The following is a 14,357-nucleotide window of genomic DNA, read 5'->3' on the forward strand; positions in this document are numbered from 1 at the left end:
TGCCAGTCCTGGGGCTTGAACTCAGGGCCTGAGCACTGTCTTTGGGCTTTCTCAAGGTTAGCACTCTATCACCTGAGCCACAGCACCACTTCTAGCTTTTTTTGTTTATGTGGTACTGAGGACTCCAACCCAGGGCTTCATGCATGCTAGATGAGCACTCTAGCACTAGACTACACTTCCCCCCCCCTTAGTGAATACTTTTATGGAATTAACACAAGCAAACAAACAAAAACAGAAATTAGAGGTTCACCCATATAATTGACTTTAAATGATTTTCATTACATTGAGAATCCTGATATCTTCCTGTCTGTTTTAATGACTTTGTGTTTGTGAAAGGATTTGAGAATATTCCGCTACTAAATATCATCCTCTGAAAAAGATAACATTCGTCTAGACAAAAGAAAAAAAAAGCTCATCCTATTTCCCCTACAATCAAGGGGAACAGATTGGTATTATGAACATTGGATTTTAAAGCATTGAATTAGTCTACAATTTTTTTTAGTTTTGATTTTGTCACTAATGAGCCATAAGTGTTTCAGAAAATCATCCACATGGATCTAAGTACTAATTTTACCGCTTATAAAATGACGGAATGAATCCTAACTTCTAAAACCTATGTGTGTGCACAGTGCAGGAGATTGCATTTCATTACTGGTGCTTGAACGCACAGCCTCTTCTCATTCAGCTTTTTTACCCAAAGCTGATACTCTGTACCACTTCATCTACCTCGCTGGTGCAGCTTTACTGCTAGCTGGTTAGAGAATAGTCTTTCAAGCTTTTCTGTTCTGGCTAGCTTTGAACTGTGATCATCAGATCTCAGCATCCTGCATAGCTAGGATTATAGGCTACCTATGAGTCCAGTTCTTTACCTCTGACACAGTGTTTCTCAACTGGAATGATGTTTGTGCCCCACTATTACCATTGCCACGTAACATTTTAGGTTGTCACTAATATCTACTGAGAAGAGGCACAAAGGTAGCTTGATAGTCTACAAAGCAAGGACAACTCACACTATAAAACAACTATCCAACTCATAAAAGCAATAACCTTCAGGTTAAGAGAGCCTGCATTAATAATGCAATGAGTTCAAGCCAGGACTGGCGAAAAAAGAAGAAGAAGGGGGAGGAGGAGGAGGAGGAGGGGGAGGAGAAGGAGAAGAAGGAGAAGAAGAGGAGGAGGAGGAGGAGGAGGAGGGGGGGGGGGGGGGAAGAAATGAATCAAGTTCCAGTAGTTCATAACTGTAATTCTACCTACTGAGGATGCTGAGATCTGAGGATTATAGTTTAAAGCCAGCCTGGGCAGGAAACTCCATGAGACTCTTATCTCCAGTTCACCACCAAAAAGACAAAAGTGGAGATGTGGCTCAAGTGGTAGAGTACCAGGTTTGAACAAAAAGCTGAGAACATGAGACTCTGAGTTTAAGCTCCAGGACTAGTGGACAAGCACACATACACAGAGATAGATAGATAGATATCACAAATACCAGAGTTAAACATTTCTAACCCTGAAGTAGTCACTTGTGGATGGTATCTGGTACCACAGCAATGCCATCCATCATGCCCACAGTTGGCTACTGAGCCTCTGCATATAAACTCCAATGTTCACATTAAACATGCCAGCCAAATGGAGAAGTCTTTAACAAAAAGAGTGATAGAAAATAAAGGGCACAATATGAATGGGAGTCTGTGTGGTAATTTATATCTGTAATCCCATCTATTCAGAAGACAGAGACAAGATGATCAGTTCAAGGCTAGCCGAAATGCAAAAGAAGTGGGGAGGCCCTGAATTCAGTCCCCAGTACCAGGGAGGGAAAAGCATTTAGATTAATTTAGATTACTTGCTTTCTATCAGAACTGCACCATATACAATAGAGGAATCAAATATAAGATTTGTCTGTCTCCTCTAGTCTCTTTCTCTGGAGACAAACATACAGAGCTCCACAATGGAAGTTAACAGTATCATGAGAGTTCATTGTGAGATAAACTCTAAGATATTTGTTGATCATGCTTATTAAAATTACTAAAGTTCATAAGATGATTTACTAAGGTAGATTGAGTCAAAGACATTTAGCTCATAGCCTGTCCTGGAAATTAAACCTGCATCAGGTAGAGCATACCATATATAGCATGTTAGTCAGCTTTCCATAACTATACCAAAATGGCTGTAGCCATCTTGTAGAGGGCAAAGGTTTATTTTGTCTCTATGTTTTAGCAGTTTGATTCATGCTTAGTTGGCCTTTGTTGCTTGGATCAATGGTAAGACAACGTGTAGTATCACCAGCTGCTCATTTCCTAGTGTCAGGAAACCCGCCATATTCCCTTTAAGAGCACACCCCCAATTACCTAACTTCCTTCCCTTAGGCCCCCACCCCTCAAGATTCTACCACTTCTCAGTCCCATGTGCTATGGACCAGTTACATAACATGGACCTTTGTTTGACATGGATACAAATGCCATTTGTTGTGGGAGTCAGGACAGAAGGTTAAAAAAAATTGCTGGGGGCCAGGAGTTTGGCCTAGTGTTAGAGTGCTTGCCTAGCATGCACAAAGACCCAGGTTCGATTCCTCAGTACCACATACATAGGAAAAGCCAGAAATGGTGCTGTGGCTCAAGTGGCAGAGTGCTAGCTTGAGGAAAAAGCCCAAGGACAATGCTCAGGTCCCGAGTTTCAAGCCCCAGAACTAGCAAAAATAAAAAAAAAAAAATGCTGGGAGAAATACAAAGCACAATGAAGAAAATGGGCAATTCTGAGGAAACAAGGCATCTGTTCAGATGGACACTGGTCACTTCCTTGTAATTGTCTCTAAAATGTCCTGTCAGCCATCTGTTTAATAAGTAAATGGTATATAGTAAAGAAGAAGCAAATATAATGAACTAACCCATGCCAAGAATATGTTTAAATGTGTGAAATCCAATTTTTTTTTTTTTTTGCCAGTCCTGGGCTTGAGCTTAGGGCCTGAGCACTGTCCCTGGACTTTCTCAAGGCTAGAGCTCTACCACTTGAGCCTCAGCACCACTTCCGGCTTTTTTGTATGTATGTGGTACAAAGGAATCGAACCCAGGTCTTCGTGCATGCTAGGCAAGCACTTTAACCACTAGGCCAAACTCCCGGCCGAAATCCAATTATTTTTATGGAGAAATAGGCATTTTAATCATTCTTATCACAATTCAAAACTTAAGGTAGAAATGGAAAGCGCAAGTAGGGTTTAAAAATAATATTTGGTTTTGACATAACCTGGTACTAATGACCCAGGGTACTGAATCAAGGCTATAAACCAAGTCCTTTTCCTTCAAGGGAAAATACAAGCTGGTAGTAATGTCTAAATGTTTATACCACCTTTGACTTGGAAATTTAGACATGAACTATCGTGGATGAGTTTCTATGGTAATGTTAAAACTAGAAGCAAGCATAAATTCACATGTATGAAAAAAAGAAATAATAAGTATAAAAAGCCTTCAGAATAATATTTTAATCTAGATATAAATAAGAAATGAGTCATATAAGCTATGCAAAGTTACAGTGAATAAATTTAGAAAAAAATTTATGCAAAACCTTATAGATTTGGGGTTTTTTGGGGGGTAGGGGGAAAGAAATATAGGTATATCTGAAAAGAGGCTGAGATCTGAAGATCGTGGTTGAAAACCAGCCTGGACACCAAAGACAATGAGACTATTATCTCCGATTAACCCCTAGTAGAGCTGTGGCTTCTGGGGTAGGGTGGTAGCCTTGAGCTAAAGAGCTCAGGAACAGTACCCAGGCCCAGAATCCAAGCCCCATGACCAGGGGGAAAAATGTCTCTATCAAAGCTGAGCAGTGGTGGAAATCACTGAACCTAAAGATCTATCTGTGCTCAGGGCCTACCATATTGTTAAGATAAAATGACTTAAAGACACATTGTATAGTAATAAATTCATGAACTGAGTATCATTTCATACCCTGTCCTTTTTTTTTTTTTTTGCCAATCCTAGGGCTTTCTCAAGACTCTAATGCTCTACCTCTTGAACCACACCACCACTCCGGCTTTTTCTATGTATGTGGTACCAGGGAATCAAACCCAAAGCTTCATGCATGCTAAACAAGCACTGTGCCACTAAGCCACGCTCCGGGCCTCATACCCAAAGTCTTTATCTTTTAATTTTTCTATTTTGTTCTAAGTAGAGCTAGTGTTATTGGCTTCATTTAGTTTTAAAGCAGTGCCTTTACATTGAAAAGTTCCTCTGGCTAGCTGCTAGTGGCACACACCTGTAATCCTAGCTAATCAGGAGGCTGAGATCTGAGGATTATGATTGAAAGCCAGAGAAAGCAGAAAATTCTATGAGATTTTTTTGTTATCTCTAATTTAAAAATTGTAGTGATAGAAGACTAACCCTGAGCACAAAACCTCAGGGACAGCACCCAAGACCAACAAAAAAAAGAAGGAAGCATGAAAGGAAAGGAGAGGGGGGAGAAAAGGAAGGAAGGATCATTTAAATCATAAACTTTGATCCCCAAAGTGCTAATTTTGGTATCATTAACACAGAATTTTGAATCAACACTCAATTACAGATGCTGTTTGCTGTTATTGTTTTTCCTGGGAGTAAGCTTACCAAATATTTTATGTTGTATATAATGCTTATATGTTTAGGCTGAGATGCACTTGAGTCTTACTTTGAAATTCATAAAACTACAAAATGAGTAAATGGACAGCTAGCGTATACATAGTCAGTAAAGCAAATATACGTAGGTATAAAGGATGTATGATGTTCAATGTACAAGTCTTTCAACTTTTCAGAAAATTGTATAATAAACTGTTTAGGGATGTTATTAATATAACAATTTATTTATAGTGAAATGTTTTTGTAACACTTAAAATGTTGACTGCATGCATATTATATCTTATTTTTTTTCTTGGGTATGCCACTTTTCTATCAATAGAGCCAAGGAGCAATAACAGAGCGTTTGCGCAGTTTCAGTATGCATGACTTGACAGCTATCCAAGGTGATGAGCCTATAGGACAAAGACCTTATCAGCCTTTACCGGAAGCTAAAAAGAAAAGTAAAGCAGCCCCCAGCGAATCAGCAGGTGTGTTTATTTGTTTATATACGGTACTTTGGGTATATTGGGTTTGAGGGTACCAAAATAATATGTGGTAACTGAATTTGGAAAGATAAAACTCGTTTGTAAGCTTATATTGTTTTAGTTTTATTTCTATTTTCTTTTTTTTTTAAATTTGGTCGGTTGTGGGGCTTGGCTCTGGGCCTGAGCTCTGTCCCTGAGCTCTACAGCACAAGGCTACCACCCTGCCCCCTGGGCCTGGGCGTTGGCCCTGAGCTCTTCAGCTCAAGGCTACCACCCTACTCCTTTGAGCCACAGCCCCACTACCAGTTTTCTAGTGGTTAATTGGAGATAAGAATCTCATGGACTTTAGTGCCTGGTTGCTTTGAATAGCGATCCTCTGATCTCAGCCTCCTGAGTAGCTAGGATTACAGGTATGAGCCACCATGCCCAACTGGTTTTATTTTCTATAGCCCTTTTTTTTTAATGGCTAGTCCTAGGCTTGAACTCAAGGCCTGAGCACTATCCTAGGACTTTTTTTTCAAGGCTAGAGCTCTACCACTTGAGCCACAGCACCACTTCCAGCTTTTTTCTACGTATGCGGTACCGAGGAGTTGATCTTGGGTCTTCATGTGTGCTAGGCAAGCACTCTACCACTAGACAAAACTCCCAGCCCCTATAGTCTTTTTTTTTTCCTCCAGATTTTGTCCTTTGCTGACCAAGGACATCCCTACTTTAAGAATGTAGTTGTGGGGCGGGAGTTTGGCCTAGTGGTAGAGTGCTTGCCTAGCATGCACGAAGACCTGGGTTCGATTCTTCGGTACCACATACAGAGCAAAAAGCCAGAAGTGGTGCTGTGGCTCAAGTGGTAGAGGTCTAGCCTTGAGAAAATCCAAGGACAGTGCTTAGGCCCTGAGCCCAAGCCCAGGACTGGCAAAAAAAAAAAAAAAAAGAATGTAGTTGTATCCTCTGTGCTGAAAATGTGGTAAGCTCCTTACCAGGAGCCCTGATTCATATGGTCTGCTCAAACTATGTGCTGATGTCTAAGGGGGTTTCCGCCAGTTACGCTGTCTTTACTACAAGTCCTGTGGACAAGTAAGGATCTTGGCTCACAAGGTAAAAGTTCAAGCAGATGACTCAAATTGCAAATAGGATAAATCTCTTGGAAAGCATGTTGAAATTATATATTCTTTTTTAAGTGTTGTAAATTATGAGTACTCATAGTTGTTGTGTTCCATAACTTTTTGTTTTTCTGCCAATTCTGGGGCTTGAACTCAGGGCCTGAGCACTGTCTCTGAGCCTGTCTATGCTCAATGCTAGCACTCTACCACTAAGCCACATTCCCAGCCCCTGTTCTGTAATATTAATTAAATATTACAACCTTAGAAGGATACAGAAAAACAAGACATAGTTCCTTTTTCTTTTCACATACAGAAAAGCTTCAATGCAAGGCAAAGCTAAGAAGTAAGGTCTGAATATTCACTATTTAAGTGTTAAGTGCATAAGGTGGAGATCTATTTATATTCTCTTTTCATGGCTCATGACTATAATCCTCATTACTAAAGAGACAGAGCAGAGGGATTGTAGCTTGAGATCAGCCAGTACAGGGAGTTAGGAAGAACCTGACATCTCAACAAATAAGCAAGCCAGAGTGGTGATTGTACACCTGTAATCCCAGCTCTACAGAGCACAGGTAGAAAGACAGTGTGATACTAGTCTCAGAACATACTTCAGGCTTCCTGTCATAGCTGAAATGACAAGTGCACACCACCACGGCTGGCTACTTTTCATTGAAATGGAGTTCTGAGGACTTTTCTGCCCTTACTGGTCTGGAACAATGATCCTCCTAACCTCATCCTCTCACAGGTGTGTGCCAATGTGCACGGCTATGAACTGAGAGCAGACTCAGACTGCAGTCTTCCTGTTCCCAGCTTTTCAGGGAAGTAGAATTATAATCACGAGACTCCAAACCCTGGCTTCAAAAATAAAATGAGTAGCTGGGAATACTGGCATGATCCACCAGCACCCAGCTCAAAGTAAATTTTAAAAAAAATATGATGTTAGTATAAGAAAGTAAGCCATACAGTAAGAAATTCCAGCCAGGCACCTATAATCCTAGCTTCTCAAGGGACTTAACTCTGAGAATCTGTTTGAAGGCAGCCGAGACAAACAAATCCAAGGGACTTGTAGCCCCAATAAACTCAAAAAGCCAGAACTGGATGTATGGCTAAAGTAGTAAACTCCAATTGTGAGTGAAAAGAACATGAGACTTGAGTTCAGCCTCAGAATTGGCACACACACACCCAAAGCAAAAATTGTATGTGTATTTTTATGATCTTATCATAGCTCATTCTTTGTAAGCTCAGCATCCAACTCCAACTCAGAAAACATAACAGAAAAAATCAAGCGATTTTACATGGAGACAAAATGTAAAGGAGTCCAACCACCCAATAAATGCATGAGAAAAGATTTTCACCTTCAACAAAATAATGAATCAAAATAACAATAATGCATCTCAGGTTGGAAAAAAAAAAGGTTTTCTTAATTCACTGTCGTGTGTATTTGGTGACTGTTCCAGTTATCTATTGCTGTGTAACGAAACACCCACAGCAGTTGCTTCAAACAATCACAATCACTTATTTTGCCCCCATATGGGGAGGGGGCCAGTGAATGGACCCAGCAAAGCACTTCTTGTTCAGTGTCTCCTGCAGCTGTGGTCAAGCAGCAGCTGGGGCTGAAGTCATACATAATCTAAGAAGCACTCACACATGTCTGAGCTGGACAGAGTCCAACAGCAGGTGGGTTGAATGGCTGGGGCCTCACAGACATTTCTCTGTGTGGTCTCTTGGTTTCTGAGCATAGCTAGACACTTACCTGGCAGCTGCAGGCTCCAGAGCCAGTGTCCCTAGAGACACTGGCAGACGCTTTGCTGTATGACTTTGCGCAGTAACATTTTTGGTAGTGATTTATTGCAGCATTACAAAGGCATGTGAGATTTAGAAGAAAGGGAGAGTCAAAGAACTCATGAAGACATTTTTAAACCACTGTAGGAAACATGCTGAGACACAAATGTTTTTTTGCACTTTGAATGAGTTTAAAATGGAATGATCCTTTTGGATAACAATGTGGCAGTAATCATTTATTTCCTTAAACTCAGCAAGATACTTCCAGGAATATGTCATGAGGAAATAATCATACAAGTGTTCAAAGATGGATGTAAAAGAATAGTCTCACTTATTAACAAATATTAGAAAAAAATCAAATAACTAGGTGAAATTATTCAGCAAAAAGATAATTTACTAACAAGAAAACAAATCCAGATTGTAGAAAAGGCAAGAATAAACCAGAATATTGTGAAAAAAGCAATAATAAAACAGAATATTACTGGATATGATGGCATGCACCTATAATCTCAGCACTTTGGAGGCTAAGGCAGGGGGATAGAAATTTTGAGGCCAGTTGAGGCTACATAGTAATTCTATTGCCAGCCTAGACTATATTCAAAACCCTCTTCCCCCTCCTAAAAAAATAACCAGTATGTGTGTTATTTTACTAATATTGGAAGAAAGGTAGATGATGAAATGGAGGAATGTAGCTGGGCATGGTGGCTCATGCCTGTAATCCCAACTACTCATGAGGCTGAGATCTGAGGATCAAGGTTCAAAGCCAGCCCAGACATTAAAGAACCTGAGACTTATCTTCAATTAATCACTAGATGACGGGAAGTGGGACTGTGGCTCAAGAGGTAGAGTGGTAGCCTTGAGCTGAAGAGCTCAGGGACAGGGATCCAGCCGCCCCATGACCCGACAGACAGAGAGGGGGGGGGGGGGGAGAATATATAAACAGAGGAAAGACTGTAACAGTATTGCTGAAATGTTGACACTATTTAATTGAATGATGGAATTTTTATGTTCTTTTCACTTTTTTTAACTTATTGCTCTGAAAATCTGAAATGATACTTTTACTTTTAAAAAACAATTAAGGTGGCTAGGAGTTTGGCCTAGTGGTAGAGTGCTTGCCTAGCAAGCACGAAAACCTGGGTTCGATTTCTCGGTACCACATACTTAGAAAAGGCCAGAAGTGGTGCTGAGCCTCAAATGGTAGAGCTCTAGCCTTGAGAAAATCCAAGAACAGTGCTCAGGCCCTGAGCTCAAGCCCAAGACTGGCAAAAAAAAAAAATTTAATTAAATTAAAATGTAAAAATAAGGCCAGGAGTTTGGCCTAGTGGTAGAGTGCTTGCCTAGCATGCACGAAGACCCGGGTTCGATTCCTTGGTACCACATATTTAGAAAAAAGCCAGAAGTGGTGCTAAGGCTCAAGTGGTAGAGCTCTAGCCTTGAGAAAAATCCAAGGACAGTGCTCAGGCCCTGAGCTTAAGCCCAGGACTGGCAAAAAAAAAAAAAAGAAAAGAAAAGAAAAGAAAAGAAATGTAAAAATAAGGTACTCATATTCAGGGTTTTTTTTGGGGGGGAGGAGGGGTCATGGGCCTTGAACTCAGGGCCTGGGCACTATCCCTGAGCTCTTTTGCTCAAGGCTAGCACTCTATCACTTTGAGTTACAGTGCCACTTCCACTTTTTTTAGTAATTAATTAAAGATGCAAATTTCACAGAGATTTGTCTTTAGGGGCTGGCTTTGAACTGAGATCCTCAGATCTCAACCTCCTGATTAGCTACTATTACAGATGTGAGCCAGTCCTAGAGCTTGAACTTGGAGACTGAGTGTCATCCCTGAGCATTTGTGCTCAACGCTAGCGCTCTCCCATGTGAACCACAGCTCTACTTCTGGCATTTTGGTGGTAAACTGGAGATAAAGAGCCTCACAGACTTGCCTGTCCCAGCTGGCTTTGAACCGTGAGCCTCAGATCTCAGCTTCTTGAGTAGCTAAAATTATAGGGGTGAATCACCAGTGACCAACTTTAATGAAATATTTGACTAAGTATTTTGTTCTTCTGATGTTGATTTAATAGATTGCTAAATTAACCCTGCCAGTTCCAACTCCTAGTAAATCCCACATTTTACTGCTTATTTTGGATTTTGTCATTTCTCTCTGCCTCCCTTCCAACCCTCCACTCACTTTCCCCCACCCCGTCTCTTTCTCTTTTTCTTTTTCACTACTACTTGGATTTTGAACTCAGGACCTCATCTGGTAAATGTGCTCAGTTTATGCTCTGTCCCTTGAACATTAGTCCTACTTTTCGTTAGTTAGTTTGGATGTACGAGTCTCAAGGACTTTCCTACCTGTGCTGGTTTCAAACCTCAATCTTCAGGAGCATAGGTAGTCTCCTGAGTAGCTGGGATTACAGGCTTGAACCATGAGCAGCTAAACCCTAAAGTTGCTCTCTGATGAAGTCCTAACTGTTTCACATGATGTATTAGCTCCCCAGCCTTGTTCTCCAACTCCAGCAATAATGAGCCTTGGAGGACTTTGCATAACCACTCTCCTGTACAGTCTTCTTTCCAGCCCACCCCAGTCCTACTTCACCTGGTCTTTATCTTTTTTTACAGCTTCCAGTATAGTATTGTCATGCCCACTGCACTGTTTCCTCTGTTAGACTGAAAGTTTCTTGAGGGCATAAAAACACACCTGTCTTTTTTTTAAATCATTGTAATTTAATAATTTAGTACATATACTCATATATGATAGATGTTTTAAAATCACTGTAGAATATCAACTCAACTCAATCACTTTTATGAGACTAAATTTAGAAAGCCAATATTCCTTGAGTAAAAGAATTCAGGGACAGCAACCAGGCCCTGAATTCAAGACCTACAACTGACAAAAATAAAATAAAATGTCTAGAACCCTTTCTTTCCCATGAATTACATTTTCCATGAGTTTCATTTTCATCTCTTTTTTTGTTCTTGTTTTTGTTTTCTGTTTGGCCTCCACTTTTGTGGTACTGGGGATGGAAGTCAGGACATTGGACCTGCTAAGCAAGCACTTTGACTATGAGCTACATCTTTGTTTGCTTCTATATGCATACAAGCTTTCTTACCACACCACACACACACACACACACACACACACACACACACACACACACACACACACACACACACACACACACACACACACTTGTACCTGGAGCATTTCCTAAAGACTATAATCTGGATCTCTCCTTGCCACACCGACCTACTTCATTTCTTCTAAGCAATCTTCTTTCTCTGCTGCCCCAGCACTCCTCCTGCACTGTCTTCTCCCCCAGAATATGCTGCTTTTAACTGGTGCAGGGAAACAAATGATTTTGACCTAAATAGTGACTGATTATGCTTCCACATCCTTCCTCCTTTCTAACCCTGAAATCTGTCAGCATGAAATTGCACTTGCCTAATACATAATTAAAACTGTTTATGTTATTATGAGGGTAAGAAGATTATTAACAACTGTTCATGGTTTTATAGTGAGGCTCAAATTAGCCAGATCCTGGGAGAGCAGGACTAATCAATCATTTGTTCAATGTATTTTTCTTCACTTGTCAGGAGTGCAGCTTCAGGCTGCGCCTGAGCCTAGAAACCCTTCTACTTTACCCTCCCAAGATAGATGATTTAAGTATGCTCCTTATGTTTATGGGAAGAGAATCTGAGACTAGATGGGGCCTTGTACCCTCAATCTGTCTTGGATAGCCTGCCCTGTTCTATATTCTGCTGTAGGTTAGCCCTGGTCTTGCTCACACTGGGAGCCTCAGGCTGTGGTTTTCAAACTGGGGGTTCATTAGCATAAAGCATCACCTGGAGACTTGTTAAAGATGAAAGTCTAAGCCCCACCCTAGGCCTGCTGAATCATTCACTCTTGGAAGTGGAGTCTAGCAATCTGTGCTGATACGGTGTCCTGGTAATTACAATGCTGATGTTCCCCAACCTTCTTCAGAGAGGGAAATGCTCTTGCCCCCGAGTTCCAGCCTCATGATGATAGACTCCATTAAAATCACCAGCATGCTTTGGTGGGAGTGTGGCCTAATGGAAGAGTGCTCGCCTAACATGTACAAAGTCCTGGGTTCCATACCTTGGTATCACATACATAGAAAGGGCCAGAAGTGGTGCTGTGGCTCAAGTGGTAGAGTGCTAGCCTTGAACTGAAAAGCTCTGGAATAGCACAAAGGCCCAGAGTTCAACCCCACTACCAAAAAAAAATAAAAACAACAACAACAACAACAAAAAACCAGACTGCCTGCCTGTTTTCATATTGGCCAATAGTAAGTCTTTATTGCTACACACAGCAATCAAGTAAGTCTCTGTTGCTTTCCCACCTTGTTAGCCCATGCAGGATCTCTCCCTGACCTTCTCTATGCTAGCTGTTTTCTCTGATCTACATCTGTCATCATGGCCTGTAGTGTTTCTAATTACTGTAGCCTACTTGGCTGGGTTTTATCTGAACAGCTGCAATGAAGTCTTAACATCTGCATGCTGCCTCCAGCAAACTTATCTCATCCAAAGTTGTAGCCCCTTTGGGTCCTCCTTGGTTCATCTTAGCATTCCCAGCATACAAAGTGGGTGTGGGGCAGTACGCAAATTCTAATTAAAGGCGAAGCCTCAACTGACAAACAAAAACACTGAAATGGCTTAGAATTCATGAAAACGAAAAGGGAAAAGAAGAAATTTCACAGTATATACAGATATATACCACATCAGTACCACATTAACAGGAAAGGCTGGAAGCGACACTGTGGCTTAAGTAGTAGAGTACTAGCTTTAAACAAAAAAGCTCAGGGACAGGGCCAGGCCCTGAGTTCAAGCCCCAGGACACACACACACACACACACACACACACACACACACTCTCTCTCTCTCTCTCTCTCTCGCACGAGCAAAGCAAAGGTGTTTTGTTGGTTTTAATATGAAGGTATATATTTAACTGGGTGCTGATGGCTCACACCTGCAATCTTACTACTCAGGAAGCTAAGATCTGAGGATTGCTATTGGAAGCCATCGCAGACAGGAAAGTCCATGGGACTCTTATGTCCAATTAACCACCTAAAAACCAGAAGTGGAGCTCAAAATGGTAGAGCCTAGCCTTGTGTAAAAAAGCTCAAGAACAGGACTCAAGCCTTGAGTTCAAGCCCCAAGACAAGACACCAAATATATATATACATTTATATATACTATATATGTTACATATATAGTATATATATATGCTATGTATATTATATAATCCATATCTACTATAATTAAGAATGGTGGAGGAAATGAGATGTGATTCTTCTAGAGTAGAGCAGAAAGTAAGAATTATTGACCAGAGGCAAAGAATACATTCCAGATAACAAAGAGTAAGTAACCCAGCAAATGCCAGACGTACAAAGAAGGGGAGACAGGTGTAGAAGGAAAAGCCTACCTCACTGGTGTCCTCTTACTAAATCATGCTGTTTTTGACAACTTGTTTAGCTTATGGAATTCCACTGAAAGATCGAGGTGAAAAAACTGATGAAGAAGCAGAAGGCTCATATTCAGATGATGAGATGTTAACACACAAAGGGCTGCGAAGATCCCAAAGCATGAAATCAGTAAAAACTGTCAAAGGCCGAAAGGAGGTAAGTCAAGTGTAACATTGTTCTTCCTGATTCGTATTTGCAGGATTTTCCTGCTGCATTATTATTAGGGGTGGAATGGGAGAGCAATAATGGCTCTTTTGGCTTTTAGTTCAATCTGATGTTTTTCCTGGGATTTGAAAATGGCAACTCCTGCCAGGCACCATGGCTCATGCCTATAATCCTAGCCACTCAGGAGGCTGAGATCTGAGGATCAAGCCAGCCCAAGCACAAAACTTGAGACTCTTATCTCCAGTTAATCTCTAGAAAATAGGAAGTGGGACTTGGTTCAAGGGTAGGGAAGTAGCCCTGAGCTGAAGAGCTCAGGGACAGTGTCCAGACCAAGTTCAAGCCCCATGACCCACCAAAAAAAAAAGGAAAAAAAAAGAAAAAAAATGGCAACTCCTATGTGGGCATTGTCATGAATACCCATTACTAGCCCTGTAAATAAACAAGGAAAGCTGCTGAAAGAAGTGCATAGTTTTGCTCTCAATCATTTCTATATGATGATTAGTAGAAGTTTTGCCCAAACTGATATATTATCTTTGCACCCAGAAAAGCAGGAAGGATCAGTGTTCATTGTTACTATACTAAGCAAAACAAATAATAGGACAATGTTTTGTTATCAGTGATAATAATCTATGTATATCCAGTATCAGTGTACTGACCACATTTTTATGGGTATATAAAAATAGTGCTGTTTTATACACACTTATAATGAAATATCGATGGCTGATTCTATGTGTTTACATGCCATTGAGTCCTAGTTTAAACAGTAATCAGGATGTTTAATAACACAT

General features: G+C 40.7%; 1 protein-coding gene across 6 annotated transcripts in view; it reads left to right on the forward strand.

Annotated features, from left to right (window-relative positions):
• Window positions 1-14,357, forward strand: part of Reep3 (receptor accessory protein 3) — a 92,546-nt gene that overhangs the window by 76,778 nt on the left and 1,411 nt on the right. For all 6 annotated transcript variants that reach the window (XM_090346405.1, XM_090346407.1, XM_090346403.1 and 3 more), the window contains 2 exons: window positions 4,915-5,062; window positions 13,415-13,560. In XM_090346405.1, coding sequence (XP_090202531.1) covers window positions 4,915-5,062; window positions 13,415-13,560 — 294 coding nt within the window. The remainder of the gene's footprint in view (window positions 1-4,914; window positions 5,063-13,414; window positions 13,561-14,357) is intronic.

This window comes from Megascapheus bottae, chromosome 15 (genome assembly GCF_031878675.1).
Source record: "Megascapheus bottae isolate mThoBot1 chromosome 15, mThoBot2.hap1, whole genome shotgun sequence".
Classification (NCBI taxonomy): Eukaryota; Metazoa; Chordata; class Mammalia; order Rodentia; family Geomyidae; genus Megascapheus; species Megascapheus bottae.